General features: G+C 40.3%; 1 protein-coding gene across 11 annotated transcripts in view; it reads right to left on the bottom strand.

Annotated features, from left to right (window-relative positions):
- TSPAN4 (tetraspanin 4) overlaps positions 1–21,016 on the bottom strand; it is a 1,204,586-nt gene that overhangs the window by 7,112 nt on the left and 1,176,458 nt on the right. For all 11 annotated transcript variants that reach the window (XM_089653563.1, XM_089653565.1, XM_089653562.1 and 8 more), the window contains 3 exons: positions 19,646–19,747; positions 15,589–15,720; positions 11,437–11,520 (listed from right to left, as the gene is read on the bottom strand). In XM_089653563.1, the coding sequence (XP_089509689.1) occupies positions 11,437–11,520; positions 15,589–15,720; positions 19,646–19,747 (318 nt within the window). The remainder of the gene's footprint in view (positions 1–11,436; positions 11,521–15,588; positions 15,721–19,645; positions 19,748–21,016) is intronic.

The raw sequence follows: 21,016 nt of genomic DNA, 5'->3' as shown, positions 1-21,016 counted from the left end.
CAGGTCAACAGGGTTTGTCCAAGGGTTGGAATACCCCTTCTAGAGGGATATCATGATCAAGACGTCTGTCCAAGCCATCTAAAATTGATAATGGCTATAATGTCCCCACTACAACAGATATGACAGCCTGTATGTCAATGATGATGAGGAAGTTGGAATGCGGGATATTAGACTACACCCTAGCCAACATCACCCCAATATGAGACCTATTAATTACAATTACCCCAATTTTCAGGATAACTCTAGACGATCGAGACCAAGAAAAGTCTCATGGAGAGATCCTAGGAAGAATATGATACCCACTATCCCAATAATATATCCTTTCCAAATAATATCAGAAGGGGTAATAATAGACCAAAACATAATTATCGGCAGTTCTCCAATCAAAGGGATAATGATTCTTATAACCAATCAGGAAGTGGTTTTCAACAAAGACGCCAACATTATAGATGGGATAATGGTCCCAATACTAATCAACACCATTCATCTAACAATACAGGTGGTAATTTTAGACACAATAACTTTAACGCTAACTCCAATTCCATGGCAGCATCACCACACCCCTGACAAAGTAATTTTTTAGGGGTAGGTCCAGCAAGAAAGCGAAATGTCCGTACAGAGGAAAATGAGGAGGAAAAAGGATTAATGGATCCCAAAAAGAGAAGACTCTAGTAGAAAATGGTATCTTTAATCTCAGTAAAGTTCCCCTCACTGATAATGAACTAAGCCTGCTTAACAAAGGACTAAAGTTTAATCCATATAAAAGATTGGACAAATTTCACACTTATATAGATATTCATATTATATAGATATTCATAAGTACAGTCCTAATTGGCGCTTAAAAGGTACTTCCTTAATACTCCTCTCACACGTGATGTGACTAATGGCACTTGCGGAGGCATTAAGGCTTCTAATCCCAAGAATGCCTGCAATCCACCTGCACATTCACACATTAATATTTTTAAGAGCACGGTTTTAAGTGATTTAGAAAAAATTAGGGTGAGAAATTTTAATAACCAACACTCGATTAATAAGAGTATTAAGTCACTTTTATCTAATAAAGATCTTGTTATCCAATCGGCGGATAAAGGCGGTGGGGTTGTTGTAATGGACAAAAAGGACTATATGATTCAAGTTCATAAGATCCTTGATGACACAGAGACGTATAAACCACTCCCAAAGAACCCTTTAATCATATATAAAAAAGAACTTAAGAAATTAATTAAACAAGGTTTTGATGGAGGAGTGATAAATAAAAAAAAGAAAAGGCCTTTTTATATCCAGCAGCCCCAAGTTTACCTGTCTTATATTGCTTCCCCAAGATCCATAAGGACCCTGTCTGTCCGCCTGGAAGACCAATAATTAGTGGTATCGGATCATTATGTTCCCGTATTGGGGTATATGTGGATTTTTTCCTGCAACCCCTAGTCACTACCACCCCTGTGTATCTGCGGGATACAAAACAAATACTGGTAGACCTGAAAAATTTTAAAATCACTACAGAGACATATTTGGTTACCGCTGATGTTTCTGCCTTGTACAGCAGCATCAAACACGAGGACGGTATGGAGGCAGTTAAATTTTACTTTGACACTACTACAGATATTCCCAGGTGACAAAAGATGTTTATTTTAGATTTGCTCAATTTTGCTATGCATCGCTACTACTTTTGGTTTGACCATGCATTTGATTTACAAATTACGGGCGTTGCGATGGGAGCAAAGTTCACTCCCAGCCTAGCAAATCTGTTCATGGCGAGATGGGAGGAGGATCTTATATATTCACGTGATTGGCCCTCCCTTATATTTTACTGCGGTACATACATTAGATGACATGTAGATGACATTTTTTTTTTATGGCAAGGTGATGAATTTTCTTTAAAAAATTTTTTACTACTCTTAACCACAACTATCTTAATATTAAATTATCTTTTGAATACGATTTTAAATAAATTAGCTTCCTCGATCTGGTTTCAACCATTAGCCGCCCGGCCAATGGCCGTTTGGCGGCTTCAGATGTGCCTCTTCATTCCGGGTACACGCCATTTGGCGTGCTCCCGCACATGCGCCGTTTGCGGTAATGCAGAGCGGCGCAGCAGCGGGATCTGCGTTATGATGCCATCCATTGTATACTAGTGCCTAGCTGTGAATGGTCACAGCTAATCACATGCACATGTCATGTGATTAGCTGTGACCAAATCACAGCTAAGCACAGAAAAAAAAAAAAAAAAGCTGAATGAATCGATTTCATTCAGGTAAATGCTTGCTTATAGCAAAGTAATTCTTTGCTATAAGCAAATTGTGTAAAAAAAAAAAAAAATACTGATCACTTCCCCAAAGTAGTACAGTGTTACTATGGTAACATTGTACTACTTTGGTCATAGTAAAATATGAAGAAAAAATCTTAAAAAAAATTAAAAAAAATTAAATATAATAAAAAAAAAAAAATATATATATATATATTTTTTTCATACTGTCACCAGTCAGTGTCCCTGTTAACCGCCATGCCAGTTATATGACGACGATGTACTGCACTGGTGACAGTATGTAAAAAAAAAATAGTGAAAATAATTTTTTTAATTTTTTCATTTTCCGAAAAATTATGACATAAAAATACAACTTCAAAAAACTCGCCATGCCTCTTATGAAGTACGTCGGACTGTCTACTCTGCAAAAAGGGGTCATTTGTGGGATATCTGTACTATTCTGACATTCTTGGACCTCAAGAAATTAGATTGGCTGTCAGTACTTCAGGATTGATCAATATTCAGATCTATACCATAGTTTGTGAACTCTATAACGTTCCTACAAACTAAATAATACATCCTAATTTGGGTTATTTTCACCAAAGACATGTAGCAGAATACATCTCGGCCTAAATTTATGAAGAACAATTATTTATTTGTAAACTTTTATAACAGAAACAAAGAAAAATGTGTTTTTTTTTCAAAATGTTTGGTCTTTTTTTGTTAATTTAGCAAAAAATAAAAACCCCAATGGTGATTAAATACCACCAAAAGAAAGCTCTAGTTGTGTGAAGAAAATGATAAAATTTTAGTTTGGGTACAGTGTTGTATGACCGCGCAATTGTCATTCAAAGTGTGAGAGCGCTGAAACCTGAATAATGGCCTGGGCAGGAAGGTGTAAAATTGCACGGTATTGAAATGGTTAATAAATGATGGCACTTCTATTCAAACAAAAACCGACTTCAAGAGCACGGATAGGAATAGTTTTCTACCTATAGACAGTTGTCACCATCCGGTTTGGTTGAATAATATACCAAAGGGACAATTTTTAAGACTACGTAGAAACTGTGCTAATTTATCTGATTATCAAAATCAAGCAGAGATTCTCAAAACTAGATTTTTAGAAAAAGGATATAATACGGAAGTCCTTAATAATACTATTGAGGAAGTTGGTGCCCTGAATAGATCTGAATTGCTAACACCAGGGAATAAAAGCAGATCTGAACGTTTCTGTCCGTTCGTCACAAACTTTTCTACTCAGTACAAGGATGTGGTTAAAATTATTAAAAAGAATTGGGCCATTCTTAAAAATGATCCCGTATTAGGGGAAGTGCTGCCTGATCGTCCGGAAATCACTTTCCAGAAAGCCCCCTCCCTAAGACACACATTGGCATCCAATGTGGTTGACCCCCCTAGTAGTCTGTCATCATCTTTTGGATTAAGTGGCTTTTACCCATGTAATAGATGTATAGCCTGTCGATATAATGGCTCTCATAAAAGAAAGATTGCTAAATTTAAGTCTAATACCTTGGGAAAGACTTATAAAATCAACCCGCTCATTACATGTAACAGTACACACGTGGTTTATTTATTAGAATGTTCTTGTAATACGCAGTAAGTGGGCAGAACCACAAGAAGAGTGAGGGATAGGCTCAGGGAGCACTATTATAATATCAAGAAGGGTTATAAAGAGCACTCACTCTCCAAACATTTCCCAGATTGTCATGGTAGAGATCCTACCCATCTTACATTCACCGGCATAGATCTTATTAAGCCACAATGGAGAGGGGGCATAAAAGGAGAGCCGTTTCCCAATTGGAAACAAAGTTGATTGTAGAACTTAAATCCCTGTCCCCATATGGCCTCAACATAGATCTAGATTTAAACTGCTTCATCGATAACAGCTGAATTCTATCCTATTCTATTCCATATCTATTTAAGTCTTTATTTAAATGTATCATTTTATTCCCTTTTTTTAAGATCGTTGTTATAATTTATTATATTTTATTATTACCTTTTTTATATATTCATGCACCTTGTTTTTAATAATTTATGTGCAGAAGTTGGTCTCATTTAGTTTTGGTTATTAATGGAGTTATTGAAGTTTTTAGCTGTTTATGTGCACAAGTTTAATTTACTCATCCAGTCTCCGTTATATGTTGTACAACCAATGTTTTATATATTATTTTATTTTTTATGATATACATTGTCATTATCATAACAATATTTGTTTTTAGCTATAATCATTCTTATATCTATTCATTATTCTTACTTACTTTTATGCATTAATATTGTTTATGATATTATATATATGTATTTATAGATTGCCAATTTTATCCTTTATACATTACCTTTTTTAATTATTTATTAATATATTTGCACTTTACAATTGTGCTGAGACTAGAAGTCCCACAATATACTACCAATACTTCGGTCCACAGTAAAATGGAGTCCTCTTTTTATTTATCTACCTTGTTCTTATCATGTGGCTCGTCTTCATTACAGCTAACCTTTATTTTTGATTTCCTGTGGACTTTATTACAATATCATCCTCATAATAATTCTCTTTACCCCTTGGTAGCATGCTATCTTTTTCATATAACCAGTTAGGTAGCTAAATTGGCAATCTACTATTCTCTCTCCGTTTAATATGCGGTGCTCCGAGACAGGAAGTCACGTATCATAATTGTTCCTGTCATCCGACCGCGCATGCGGACAATTGTAGTGTGACACAATTTCACGCATGCGCACATTTCTCTATGTGACGAGTGCGCATCCGTATGCGCGGTGTAGTATTTAAAACTTGACGTCCTCCGGGTGTGCTTACCCCTTTGATAACGTGCTGGTGCACGAAACGCATTAGAGAGCCCACTGGAGTGACGTCACGCCGCACACAGCAGCGAGCAAGGCCGGTGGCCATCTTTGTACAGTATACCTATACCACATGTGAGTTTTACCTGTTTACATTTGGAGTGTTCGTTTCCCATTGAATAAAGACATACTACACTATCAGTACCTTCTGTTCCCTGGCTTGGTTATTTTGCGCCTTACAAGGTGGAACCTCATCTGGACCTGGAGTATTACCTGGAGCTATGTATAAAAAGATAATGTGAGCACAATGTAATAATCACTAAAGAAAGCAGCTAGCATAAAAAGGTAAAACCTCAACACCTCAAAATAAAAGATATAGATAAATAGTTCCTTTTTATGTCCAGTTAATGGGTTCTTTGGAAGTGCTTTGTAAGTATCCAAGTCATCCCGTATTACAACTTACAACTATATGTGAGCTTCTCTCTTTTTTACCTGGATTTACTTCAAAACATAATAAACCTACTACATTATTAGAACCATTTTTGTTTTTTGGTTGGATTACTGTGAGCCTCATAAGGTGGAGCCATTTGGGAGCGTGTAGCCAGTATTAAATGGCTGCTTGAGGAGTCGGTGAGCGGAGTGAGACCCCCGAGTGTGAGCCATCATCTTGAGTGTCCACTGCTGAGCTTGATGACCTTACAGCCTTAGACCAGATCCCGATGACCCCACCATTCAGGATATACATATAAGGCACATATTATATGTACTTCTGGTAAGTGCATCACTTTACCAGATTCTGGCACCAATATTGCGAGTTACGAAGTAAGGATTACCATACCTTATGGACGTTATAATCTCATGATTGGGTTTACTAGCACTGTTATGTTGATATAACTGCATCACCCATAGACGTGATCTCACTGCATCAACTTTTGCGCTCATATCAGCGCCTCCACATTATTTGCCTATATGAGACTTTTTGCTCTTTAGCGCTGCATATTTATCTATTACCTGGAGCTGTTCTGTTGGTTATGTGAGCGGAGTGTGACCCTTGTGTATAAGCAGTATCATCCCATGTGTCCACTTTGAGCCTGATGACCCCGCAGCCCTAGACCAGACCCAGATGTACCTATAAAGGATACTTTTTGCGCATATATTATGTGCTTCTGGTAAGTGCATAGTCTCATTGGCTCACCGCACCCGAAGTTACCAGCACGGAGCACGGATCACCCCCATTTATGGACTGTTATATAAGTTGATTGAAATATTCACTTTTGTCACTCAACTCTATGCTTCATTGACACATTGTAACGTCATAATAGGACATAATCTTCACTTCACTATCTATGCGCCTCAGCAGCGCTCACTATATATGCATTTAGTTTTATCAATACTATTATTGTGTATCTTATGTCATTTTTCTAGCGCTGCATATTTATTATTTTTATTGTCTATTGGAGGTGCAGAAGTTTGCCTGTATATGCCAGCTGCTTGTACATTCAACCTGCGCTCGCAAATACTTTCTATATATTGTGCACTATGAATTGTCCTTTCCCTTGAGCATATACCACCCTAGTGGGAACTCTGGAGTCTCTTAAAGGGCCAGTACCAAGGAAATAGCCACTAAAGGATAGCAGTGGATGAGGAGAGATTGATCAACGGTTAAAGTGCTTGTGACCTATTTTCTACATAGGTCAAGGAAGAAGGTCAGTGCATGGTACACTTACTGGTGACAGAAAGCACTATGGATTATTGCACATATTGGACAAAGTGAATACTGACACACGTTGTTGTGGAGCACGTTGTGTTCTGTTCAATGTGAGTGCATATGTTTAGTTCACTTAGTGTGTAGTTTACTTAAGCAGCCATGGCTGAATGAAGATATATTTGGATTTATCGCAATATGAAGGATATATATTCCAACAAAACACATTTGACCTATTATACTATGTAGTATATATAATATATATGTATATATAATATATATATATATAATATAATATGGTAAGTGATTGACAGCACATTATTGGGACATTTTGAATTTGGGATTGGACTACTACTTTTTCACAGTTGATTTATTGTGGAATGATGCTTATTATTTGAGTTTTATTTACTTTTGATGAGGAGTTAGCGCATTACATTTCATTTTCGTAAAATAGGTGTATCAAACAAATTTTGAATGCTGGAAAGAAGATGCCAATGGCCATTGGACCAGAAATCTCCCTTCGGAAAGGACCCATCCACCTCTCCCAGATTGAAAGATTGGTGGGAGATTACATGAGTCATAGGTGATGGTCCTGCAGCAGCCAGTGCGGTGCCTGTGAGTAACCTGGCACTTGAAGGGTGGCCCCAATCATTGGATGAGTGAAGAAAGATCTGGGAGCGTCTTGGAATAACCAAGGTAAGCCTCCCAATAAACAAATTGAGTAAGATTGCTTGAGTGAAAGCCATCTCTTATTTGATGCTGGTTGGAACCAGTGTATGATGCAAACCATATGTGCCACCAGTATTTTACTATGACTGTCTTTAGTTTAACTGCTTTTCTACCATGGTACATCTATAAATAGCAGATTGGTGGATGTTTATTTACCCAGTGCCATTTATAAATGGCACTGGATAAAGCACAGTCAGGCAGCCACTGCTTTCAGTAAAACTAGTGAATTGAGCCATTCTCAAACAGCTCAATTCACAGACACTGTGTAAAGAGCCGATCTGAATGGCTCTGTACCTTAGGATCACTGTGGTTATTCACAGAGAGACTAAACTCAGAAGTCACAAAATAAATAAATAAAAAAAAAATATTATAATATATATATATATATATATATACCAATTTGATTACAGTGTTGCATGTTACAGTAATTACAATATCGTGAAATGATGCGGCTCCAGTGGATATAACAAAAACATACTAGAAAAAACAAATAGACAGTGTTTAAAATGTGAAGTCTCCCTTAAATCAAAGTCTATATTTATTCAAATAAAAAATATCTTCCACCATCCAGCAGATCATTGTAGTGTGATGAAAACACTGAGTGCAAGGCCAGAACTCTGATGCAAGGTGGTCTCTGATCACCAACCCCCCCTTACATCACAGTCAGCAGCATTTCCCTTTACATCAGGATCCGCACTGTTCCCTCCTGCATCAGAGTCCCGTACACTACTTCTTCTCATCAACAACAACCTATCTGCTGCATCATCACTTCCATGGGTGTTTGATCTCACACAAAACAGGCTCCAGCATCCACATATAGGATTCCTCATCAGGGCTGATCTGGTGCAATCCAATAAAAATGAAACATCATGACACTGTTTATTTCTTTTAAAGGTCCACTAAGGAGGGGATCAGAAAGCAGTGGTCATAGACAGCATAGGATGCTGGGGTACTCTGAAAGGAACCTTACCTTGGCAAGGTGAAAGACCTCAGGAGAAGGGACAAAACTAATGCAAATGATGGCAGGGCTTCTCCATCTGATACATGCAAGCATAGCCTGGGACTTGTTGGATGAGATGACAGCTGGGGATGACTGTATCAGATATCGCTGTCAGGGAAGGAGCAGAGTGTATGCGATCAATCCATAGAAGGAAGGATTCTGTAATCTGCAGTGACTGATCTGATGGGATAGAGGAGGCAGGTGAATTGGATAACTTTTTTGATATTTGCTGGCGCTGGGCAGACAAGAGAGGGAAGGTGATGCTGGAGGAGTTAGAGGTAGAAGATGAGGGCAGCCAGCAGTCATTTACAGCCCCTGCACATGAGAGGTAGACTCGCTCTGAGGGAGGATCCTTCCCAGTCTTAAAGCAAGCAGAGCTGTCATTAACCGGTTCTCAGTGTGGGGATTGCTGGGTGATCACTATAACAGCGTATACCCAGAGATGGACGCGGTTCAACCATTTTGGTTTCAACCTCCATCTTGGCTAAGGGATTAACTGTCCTGACACATATATTTCTCCCTTATCCTTCCCCCACTCCTCCCTCTCACTGAGAGGAGACATCTGGCCAGTGTGTGTGTGTGTGTACTGTCCATGGGTTACTAGCCGGCCAAGAAATCTCTAGCTAGGTGCCGAGATGTCTGTGAAAGCTGTACCCTTTCTCACCTAGGAAGAGATAGGACCAGCTTTCCCAAGAGAGCTGGAGTCTCCCTGGCCAAAGTACCTGTGTAATTTCACGCCTCGTGAAGGGATAGCCAAGCCTTCCCAGGAGTTGAAAGGGACTCTGAGCTAATAAACCTAGCTCAGCATAGGTGACAGAATTAGATGAACACTTCTCAAATCAATTTTTCCCCTATGTCTCATATCTTGGAATATGAGAGACTTACATAAAAACCAGACACCTCGTCAGATGGCCAATGAGCAGGCGAACAGTTTGATGGGTCACTCGCTTATCTCGGACCATCAGGGAAGCTGAAACATAGAACTTGTGAACCGTGCAATATATCATTTCATAATTCATATCTAAATAATTTTCAGACTTGTCTGCATAATAATATATCCGCAGGTGGACTGTCGCTTGTGCAGATGGAAAGTTATGGACCAGAATATGAATTATGAAAGATGTGGGCTCCAGTTTATGGTTCTGCCTGACGATCCCTCCCTAAACAGGGGATTGGTCTTTTACTTCAGAACCACCCCCTGCTGGGAAACTTTAAAGCAGGCTGCCAAGCCTAAGAGTTAAGTTTGAAGACATCTCCCATTTTTAACATCAATATACCACCTGGGGAGACATGTGCCTTTCACTCTGAAACGTGATCTGCTTACATCCAAGGCTTAATAGCAAGTAACTTAACCCTTTAACTTCTCCCTGTTATCTCTTTGCTGTGCTGTTTTCTATGTATATATACTTATCTTAGTTACATCTTCTCTGTAAATATTTTTATTGCACCTGTTTGACCCTTTTAGTAATAAATCTCTCTTTCTGAAAGTGTTGAACTGTTTATATAGCTCTTAATTGCACTTTACGAATCCCTGTCTTTAAAGAGACGCTACTGTTTGTTTTAACCCTCTGTATAACAGGCCTGTATTATAACCAGGTTATGCAGTCGATTATATCAACCATTATAGTGTTATAGCTGAACGCCGAGTTTCCTCTTATCAAAAAGGAGGTGGTGGCAGTGTGAAGGGGTTAACTGCGTAATTAACCTGACCCAGTAACAATCGATTCAAGCTGCTGGCACATCGATCGGTATCCATTAGCTGGAAAATCGTTGTGCAGGGTGCAGCTGGGTGTGGCATTGTTACGCACGTCACATCGCGGTTGTAGATCGGTTAGCCCTTCGGTCACGAATTTGGTGAGAAGGTCTGGGGTCTGACACCACGATCGTGACAATCACCTGTCATAGGATCACAGTTTTATGGCACCACATTCTGTCCAGAGGCTGCTGTCATGGAGGAGAGTGATTCCTCAGTCGGTGCACGTCCCATCATCCCATTAACTTATATTGTAGGGTGGATGCCGCAGCTCTGCTCACACTGAGCTCCATCCATCTTACATGTAGCCTGGGAGGAGAATGACAGGAGGGTGATAAGAATGGGGAGCAGTTGCATAAGTAAAATGCCTGCACCTGTTTGTGCCCCCAAACCTGTGGAAAGACGTGCAAAATTCTCTCTCGCTCTCTCCAGACGGGTGCAGCGGGTGCCCCTCGAAGAAGAGTGCTTGTAGGATCATCCCTACAGTGCCTAATGGGAAATTCGGCCCTGACTGAGTGCCACCACCTTAATCAAATGCACACACACCAAACCATAGGCTGTAATAAGTACAGCAGACACAGCAATATCTCAGGCACAAATCCTCACAAGGTGTATGTACTTTCACTCCTCTAAGGCAGCAGCAAAAGGCAACTCCCATTGGAACAAAGAGAGCTCACAAAAGAGCCAACAGGAAGTCAGCAATAGTGTAGTAGTTTAAATGAAGGCTTTACTGGAGCCAGTCATCCAGTTAAAACAATGAGACAGCGGAAAAACACAGTAAAAATTTGCTGAGAGAGCCACTGATGACCCGGGATCATGCAGCAGCGTGACGTCAGCACTGAGACGATGGTGGCACTTGGTGTATTCATGGTGGAAGATCTTTTTATCTGAATATATATGGACTCTGATTTAAGAGACATCATGTTTGGCATGTTGAACACTGTTTAATTGTTTTTTTTGTATGTTCTTGTTATATTCACTGGCATTGCATCATTTTACAATACTTTAGGTTTAGGTTTGGGTATATCAAACCTTCTTTGCCAGTGGCCACACGTGTTATCACAGTGCAAATTCATTACAATACATTTATTATGTTGCAGTAATTGTCAAAGGATCACAGTCCTGAAAACTGAAAAACGGCCTTGTAATGAAGAGGGTGCTTAAGTGGTTAAGGAGATCCAGATCAAACTCACCTGTACAAGAGCTGTGCAAAGCCCAAAAATCCCAACTGCAAGAAGATTCTCATGAAGCCAAATTTTGACAGTCTCATAGCAAGGCTGGAATGAAACAATATATATATTTTTAAATGCCAAACCTTATTTTTGAATAAGTTATTGCTGTTTCTCTACATTTTGCCACAAATATTTCATCCTCTTCATACAGATTTGAAATAGAAATTAGCAATGTCCAAATGAATAAATGTTTTGAAGCAACTTGATTAAACCGCCGAACCTACTTCCCCATCACTGAAGAGGAATTATGAAAAAAGTTAAACAACAAAATAACTCAATTACACCACTATCAAAAAAGTTCCTTTCCCAGGAAGTGTAAATTCAGAAAAAGTTGCATACATCAACACAAATATTTATAGAGTAAGCTCTTATAAATGCAAATAACTAATATAATATATTTGATGGGTTATTTTCACCTTAGATGACATATGGCAAAATTAGTACAGTACCGCAGAAAAAGCTGTTCGCTATATTTTCTTTCAATTTACAGTATATTATGCATATATGTTTTAAATGTATAAAATAAAAATATTAATTATATTATTATTATTATTATATTATATGTTTTGACTCTCATCTGCAGTTACTTTATTTAATTGTCTTCAGAAGCAGAATAGGTTATGCAAAAAGCAGTAATAATGCCAATAGGCCCTACTTTGTAAAGCAAAGGGCCTGTTCACTGCCCTTGAGACTTAGAGAGAGCAGCCTGGTGCTACCGGAAGTAAAAGTTCCCTGGCATAACTTGTCAGTGGGAGTAAACTATGGTGGAGGTCAGCACAGGGGCGGCTTCAGACATATTTTTGGGGTGCTATGCTGGTGCTTGAGGTATGAGTAGGGGTGCTAATGCAGTGCGAGAAGCATGCTGCCGACCATGGACATGTGGGCGTGGCCTGCAAGTGGATTTTTCTTCATGATCTACGATTTGTAGTATAACACTTTTCCCCCTTTGTATAGACTAAATAAGACCTGGGGTTGAACTGAGGAGACTCTCGGATTAAAATAAGCCCAGCTGGGGCCAGAAATGAAAACCCATATCCATAACCCATAGCTGTCAAAATTCAGCAATAATCCCCAGCACAGCAAAATAACTCCCAGCACTTCACAGTAGGACACAAAAATTAACCCTTAGCACAGCACAGTAATTAACCAGGGTTCATTAATTAACCCTCAGCATGGCACAGTCATTTAACCCCACCACCATTGCAGAACAATTAATCCTAAACATTGCACAGCAATTAGCCCTTCAAATTACACAACTATTAGCCCCCAACATTGCATTGTAAATAACCCACAGCAGGTCACATTAACCCGCAACAGCACACAATAATTGCTGAGCACATCACAGTAATGAACCTCCAGCATCACACATTAATTAACCCCCAACATTGCACAATATTAAACCCCCAGCAGTATAGCAATCAGTTGGCCCCTCCTCTGTATATCAATAAAAAACAAAAAAATGCAGCACAACTTTACACTTCCTCTATGAAATTGTAAAATGGACTATACAATTTTAAAATGATTATAGAGTGCAATTCAGCCAATGTATTGCAATATAGTAGTGCTGGTGTCACCCTCTCTGCAAAAATATTTTGACAAATTGCAGAGCTGCAATGTACAAACAATGGTGAAATCCCCTACGTATAATAATAATAGCAAAGGTGCAAATCAGCCAATGTAGTAGAACATAGTAGTGATGGTGTCACCCTCTCTGCAAAAGTTAAGTAATATTGCAGGGCTGCAATGTGCAAATAGTGAAGAAACCCCATATATATCATAATAATAACTGTACAATATGTACATCGATTTTACATTTATTAAGATTCTTAAAATTTGCAGAGAAGGTGACATGATCACTACTGTGTTCTAATACACTGGGTGCACCTCTTCTATTATTATTGTACATAGGGGGTTTCACCATTATTTGCACATTGCAGCTCTGCAATTTCTCAAAATATTTTTGCAGAGAGGGTGACACCACCACGAATATATTGCAATACATTGGTTGATTTGTATTGAATATTTATATATACATTTTACCATTGCACTTACAAATCCATTTGCACAATGTTATAGAGGAAGTAAAGGGTTGCGCTGCATTTTTAGCTTTCATTGATTCACGTTAGATGCGAGAACACATATCAATGCTAGCCGCAACCAGCTAAAAAAATTCTCTAGTTATTGCTATTGAGATTTTGTTTGGTTGCAAGTTTCATTTGATTTGGTATGTCCTCTATATACTGGTAGCCAGTAGCCCTGCATTCTGGGGGTCAGTGTGCCCCTGTATACTGGTGGTCAGAGAATATTTTGCATAGAATAGGTGCAGGATCTCAACCACGCTCCCACCACAATACAAATGACCCCCTTTCCCCCACTGGGAGGGGGGCGGGGACATACTGCATCAAATGGTGGTTCTGCCCAATCTGTACTAACAGGGGAAGGGTCTTAAAGGGGCATTGTTAAAAACCAGGAGTGTGGGGTTCAGGATTGTGCTGTGCATAGAGTGAAGGGCTGAGGAGTGTGTAGTGGGCTACATACAGAGTGCGGGGTTGAGGAGCATACTACATGCACAGTGCATCTTTCAGAAATGCTCTACGTACAGAGTGCAGGATTGGGGAGCATGCTACATACAGAGCACAGAGTTCAAAAGGATGCTACGTACAGAATGCAGGATTCAGGAGGATTCTACGTACAGACTGCAGGGTTCAGGAGGATGCTACATATAGAGTGCAGAGTTCAGGAGGATGCTACATACAGAGTGCAGAGCTCAGGAGTGTTCAGTGTACAGAGTGCAGGGTTCAGGAGGATGCCACGTACAGAGTGCAGAATTTATAAGTGTACTATGTACAGAGTGCAGGGCTCAGGAGTGTACTACCTACAGAACACAGGGCACTAGCTAGGCTACGTGCAAAGTGCAGGGCTCAGGTTGATACTACATACAGAGGGCAGAGTTCAAGAGGATACTCCATACAGACTGCATGGTTTAGGAGGATGCTACATACAGAGTGCAAGGTTCTGGAGGATGCTTCATACAGAGTGCAGGCTTCAGGGGGATGCTATATACATCATGCAGGGTTCAGGAGTGTGTTACGTATAGCATGCAGGGCTCAGGAGCTTACTATGTACAGAGCTCAGGAGTGTACTACGTACAGAGTGCAGAGCTCAGGAGTGTACTACGTACAGAGTGCAGAGCTCAGGAATGTACTATGTACAGAGTGCAGAGCTCAGAGCTTCAGAGCTTTCCTATTGGCTGAGGAGGCAGCAGAGAGGCTGTGTATCAATCCGCCTCTAAAAAAAGCTTGCCAGGACTCAGTAAAGGTTATTGCATAATGTGGCCGGAGCAGTTGTATCCCTCCACAGGAAAAAAAAAAGAGTCCCCAGCTTCCTGGCATTGATACTGGATTTGCAGATATAATAAAAAAGCACTGACACATACAAGAACTGGCATGGGAATTTCGGAGGTGCTATGGGGGTGCTTCAGCACCCCCAAGCTCCTACCTCATGCTGCCCTTAGGTTAGCACGAGTAAAAAAATTACCTACTACCTTTGGTCAGTGTGAGAAGGAATAGTGGCCATTGTTGGTATCGGAGAGGAATAGTGACTCATTGTTGGAGTAAGTGTAAGAAATCATGCTCCATCATTTGTGTCAGTGGAATAAATAGTGTTTCATCATTGGTGTCAGTTGAATAAATAGTGCCCCGTTGTGACAGTGGAATAAATAGTGCCCCGTTGTGACAGTGGAAGAAATAGTGCCCCGTTGTGACAGTGGAAGAAATAGTGCCCCATTGTGACAGTGGAAGAAATAGTGCCCCTTTGTGAAAGTGGAAGAAATAGTGCCCCAATGTCCATATAACGACAAGCAAAGGCCCACAGTTTGGGGATGTACAGCAGCATGGGAAATTATAATAATAGTTATATGTACATGTGAATATGCTATCAGTATACATAAAGTATGTTGATTAGGTTTTCTTTGTCTAACGATTTATGTCTAAGATATGGGTGCTTTTTTATAGTTAGTACATAGCATGGTACATTTTACCTGGCAAATAAAATAATTTAATCTTCATGCGTAAGTCATAGTAAACATGCACTGGTGTATATGGTTGCCCTTACCGCTTTCCACCATGTTCCTGGGGAGTGTAGGCCACAGTTCTCACTGAACTCCAAGCAGCAGGAATCTGGGACACGGCTGGTGTTGTACACCTCAAACCAGTCAGTGTAGTTCGCAACTCCACAACATCTGAACTGTAGACAGACATACAAGAACAATGTAGAAGGTATTACTAAAATACTGTACATACAAAGCGATTTGGAACCTTCTAACAATTGTTTTCTTAGGCATACATAAATTATATTCTAATCTCTTGCTTTTTAGCTATAAAAAAAAAACACGTTGTGCGATTAAAGAAATCTATTAGTGCATTAAAGTAGTTTTTCAAGGTTTCTTACCTTCATGCATTCTATGCATGAAGATAAAAAACCTTCTGTGTGTAGCAGCACCCCCAAGGCCCCCCTAACACTTACCTGAGTCCCTTCTTGATTCAGCGATGTCCATGAGAGCCTCGGTTCCAGGGACTCTCACTCCTAATTGGCTGAGGCAGCAGTGGAAGCCATTGGTTCCCAATGCTGTCAAATACAGCCAGTGAGCCAATCAGCGGAGGGGGCGGAGCCAAGCTGGGGCACGGTGTATGAATGGACACACAGACCCGGGGCTGAGGAACGTGCCTGTTTGCTATGGGGGAACCCAATAGGAGGGAGGAGCCAGACGTGCTCAAGACTCGAGAAGATTTTAGTATCACTTTAACCTCACTCTTTCATTTTCTTATCCTCTTAAAGCTAGGAGTATAACATTCAAGCTATAAACAACATACAGTATGGACATTTTCTGCCACTGAAGGACAATTTTATTGTTAGCTCTTGTTTCAAGTGCCTGCATCCTTGTTTGAAATCAAATTAGTGCAATACAGCCAACTGTACCTAATCTTAAAAAAGAATTCCAAGCAGTTATCATTTAAAGTACAATGGAGGTACAGTATGTTTAATGTTTAATTTACACTTATGGCCAAGACATCCTTCATTTGAAGGAAAGGACTGTGGAAACATGGGTCTATTTGCTGTCTTATCATGCACAGGCTGCCAGTTACTGCACATTGTTTTGAATCCCCATACAAGACTTAGGATCTGACAGTTAAAATTTAAATGCATTTTGAAGACATGTTTCAGCTCATTATCTAGCAAAAAATGGCAGCAGTTTTGTTGTTAATGATGATGAAGGTATTAACAGCAGCAGGATGAACAGTGAAGGGATCAGGTCTGAAGGTAATTAACTGACCAGAATACATTCCAGAGTTTTGACCCGTGGCATTTTAAGGAAAAAAATAGACATTTTGTCTTACCTGTAAATTCATTATCTTGGCGTATAGTACATGACACAGGACTTGTATTCTTAGGCCATGGGTTATAAGCAGTTACCTTCAGGTAATTGGACCCTGGCAAAAAACTTGGTAGGGCTTCCCCCAGGTCGCACCATACAACCCACCCACTCCTTAAGACTGCAATTTTCTAGCAAGCAATAAGCAGTGATCAAGACCCAGAGATAAGGGGGCTGTGTCCATTCCTGTACTCCAAGATAAGGAATTTACAAGTCAAAATTCCTGTTATCATTAATTGTACAGTACATGACTTGTATTCTTAGACCATGGGATGTACCCAAGCAATAAACTGAAGGGTTGGGCAATAACATAGCAAACAGAACTGCCAACAGACGTACAAGAAAATGAGGATTGAGAAACGCAAACAAAAAACACTCAGATGACAGCTTGAAGCACCTTGTAGCTGAAGCTGAGGCCTAAACATCCACCTCCATGTAAACAGAGGTCCAGGGGACAACCTTGCAAATATGGGAAGCAGATTCTAGATGCTGAAAAGCCCATCAGACACCTACAGCCCTGGTGCAATGGGCTCTGATAAGGAAAAAACGAACTCTGTACCCAAGGGTGTAAGCGTTGAAAATTAGTTGCATGATCCATCTGACAATGGCGTAACAGGAATCAGGATGGCCTCTATGATGAATCACATGCAAGACAAACAGGAACTCAGTCTTGCAAATAGAGGCAGGTAGACCCTGACATCCCTGACCACATGTAAGCAATTAACTGGTAATGTTTTCAGGCAGGACAAAGGGAAGGAAGAACAATGTCCTCATTGAGGTGAAAAGAAGAGTCCACATTAGTTAGGATGGAAGAAAGGTTTTAGTTCTTGGGCTTGTGCAGAGCAAGAAAGGGCTCTTTACAAGAAAAAGTGCCAATTCAGAAACATGCCTTATAGATGCAATGGCTACCAGGAGGGTACCCCTTACAAGTGTGGCCTTCCAACAGAACAGTTTTAAATGATTCAAAGGGAGGTCTTTGAAGTACAGAGATACTAGGTATGGATCTCAAGGTTACACAGGAGGTCAACTTGGGGGATCTATATGAGCAACTCCCTGAAGAAATGTCTTGATGAGGGATTGTGAGGCAAGACGTTTTTGTAATAAAATGGATAAAGCAAAAACCTGTCCTTTGAGGATACTCAGGGCCAGAAGATGGACAAGACCAGACTGAAAACAGGCCACAAAACAAGTGATAGAGTATTCCCTGGGACTCAACTTTCTGTCCTCACCCCTGGAAAAGTAAGCCTTCCATGTGCAATGGTAAATCTTACAGAAGTTGGATCTTCTAGCTCTGAGTAAGGTGGGAATACCAGAGAAAGAAATACCCCTGTGCTTTAGGACTTGGGTTTCAACACCCATGCAGCTAAAACTAGAAACTGAGAAGCAGGATGGAACAAGGGGCCTTGGACCAGTAAGTCTGATCTGTATGAAAGAGGTCAAAGCTTACACAACAGAAGTCTGAGTATGTCTGTTCACTACATTCTTCAGGGCCACTTTTGTGTGATGAGAATCACCTGAACCATTTCCGCTTCATTCTTGCACAAAAGTTAAGTAAGAATCTTCACCCAAGCAAGAGGCATAAACCAGCTTAAATTGAGTCCAAGGAATCAAGGAAGCATCTACTACAAAGGCTAGAGGCCTGATCTTGGCTACAAATTTGTTCAGCTTGTTGTGGAAACTGGGGGACTGGATGTCCACATCTGGCTTTCTCCAACTTTCATGGGGATTTTGAAAGATCTCTGGGTACAGAGACCACTCTCTCTAGGCGCTGGCAGCTGAAGAAGTCTGCCTGCCAATTGTTTACTCCAGACATGTGGATGGTCGAGAGAGCTGGAGTATGAATTTCCCCCCAGGAGAGTATCAGAGTTGTTTTTCTTAGGGCAGCCTGGCTTCTGGTGCCCCCGGATGGTTTATGTAAGCCACTGCTGTGTTACTTTCCAAATTGTTCCCTGACCTTGCTGAAAGGAAGTCCAGCATTGTAAAGACAATCTGATGGCTTCCACGATATAGAAGGAAAGTTTTGATTCCTGTAGAGTATGTAAAGAAAAGACTTTCCCCAGGGCAGGATGGGAGATCCACCATGATTTAAGGATGCACTTTAGCTTGACAGAAGCATTGTGTGATTCCAGAATTGTATATAATTGTTTCATGACATGAGTATGTTGGATTGAAGAGGTCTGGAGTGAAACTAGGAAAAGAGAATGATGAAAGTAAGGCTTCCCACCTGTTAGCTAGGTGTCTAATCACACAGCGGAAGCAAAAAAATGTTAATGCAAATCATGTAATGTTACCATTTCTTTTCTATCCCCTGTATTTTTATATTTTTTGCTGCTTTAAGACAGACACAATTCTACGACTAATGTCCTAAGAATGCTGCATTTTGGGTGAACAGACCTATAGTTGCTCAGCTAAATGGAGAATTTGGCTAGTGCTAGGAAATGCATGTGAAAACGCATGGCAATTCACATTAATGCAGTTCATATTAATGCATGCATTTTCAAGCACATCTAGTGAGATTAAACCCTTACATTTATGCACTTTTTAAATTATTTTAACAGATGTGTTAAGGTATAATACCGAACCGCATAAAACTTTCTGATGGTAATGACACATATAACTAGATTCTATACAAACAAAATTGCAAAAATGTTCATGCCACTTCTTGCTTAATCTGACCTAGGTACAAAAACTCACTATAAGCTTTCTGAAAATTATTTGGATTCATGACATTCTGCTTACATCTGTTTGGATGATGCTCCAAGCATTAGTGAGACCTATGTTTCCTTCTGTCCCATACAAGTGAAGGCCCTTCTTCAGATCTTGTTGAGCATACCGGTCAATCTGGAATAAAAAATTATATTTATAGCATCTCCAGAATCACAACATTGACAACAAATCTCACACAGACTTAAAGTGGAACTAAACTTTCGCAATTAACATGAACTATGATTAAGTGGTTGTGAAGCCTGAAGGTTTTTTACCTTCATGATTTGTATGCATGAAAGTAAGAAAGCTTCTGTGTGCAGCTCCAAACCCCAATTCTTACCTGAGTCCCCTTTCAATCCAGCGATGTGCACAGGAGCCTTGGCTCTTCCAGGTCTCTCTCTCGCCTCATTGATGAGATACAGCAGTGGAAATAATGGGCTCAAACTGCTGTCAATCACAGCCAGTGAGGAGAGAGCAGGGGGCAAGGATGAGCCATGACACTGTGTGTATTATGGACACAGAGTGGGAGTTGGGAGCGAGCACGCATCAGTGCCCCCATAGCAAGCGGCTTGCTATTGGGGCACTGGTCAAGGAGGAAGAACCAGAAGCGCCAGCAGGGGACCCAAGAATAGGAGGATCGGGCTCCTCTGTGCAAAACCACTGCACAGAGCAGGTAAGTATAACAAGTTTGATATTTTTTTAAAACAAAAACAAATCTCTGCTATCACTTTAATCTGTATGCTGCTGGCCTTAGCAAATAGAGAGAAAGTTATATTATATTATCTTGTTTTGACCTTTTTTAACATTTCTTCAGTTGCTTCCTGGTATCTGGCCTAAGCTAAAATGATGTCATACATTCCATAAGTCTTCTTTCATGTGGAGGAGGGAAGAAGGGGGTTTCCTCAACTAAGCACACCCTCCTGACTGCATTGCTGAGTTAAGCGAAGATGAATTCCAGGAGGTAAATGCCGCGTGAATCATCTGTCCTTACTGAAGATGCCACACACAGCCAGAAATTCTAGGGATGTTTTTCAAAGTGATTTTGCAACAAAATAAAGCCTGGAAACATGGACAGGTGGGTGAGTTTGCTTTTAATATTAACTGCTTTAGTGCCGCCCCATAGCAGAAATACTCTACAGGGCGATGCGCAAAATCACATATTTGCGGTCGCGGCTGTCAATTACCAGGTCCCTGACGTTGATTATTCACTGGCGCCCGGTGATTGCCAAGGATCTCCGACAGGGGGGGGAGAATTGTTAGTAAACAAAACAATTCTCCCCCTGTCAGCTCCTGCACACTGCTTTGCATGGCTGTGCACAGCAGAGCCATGCAAAGCAGTTTGCTTTCAGTGAAGCACAAACACAGAACATCATGTAAAACAGCACACAGTTAACCCTTTGATCA

Source organism: Staurois parvus, unplaced genomic scaffold (assembly GCF_062004578.1).
Source record: "Staurois parvus isolate SC_StPar_1 unplaced genomic scaffold, SC_StPar_1.0 ptg000715l, whole genome shotgun sequence".
Taxonomy (NCBI): domain Eukaryota; kingdom Metazoa; phylum Chordata; class Amphibia; order Anura; family Ranidae; genus Staurois; species Staurois parvus.
This window is presented reverse-complemented; position numbering and strand designations above follow the sequence as displayed.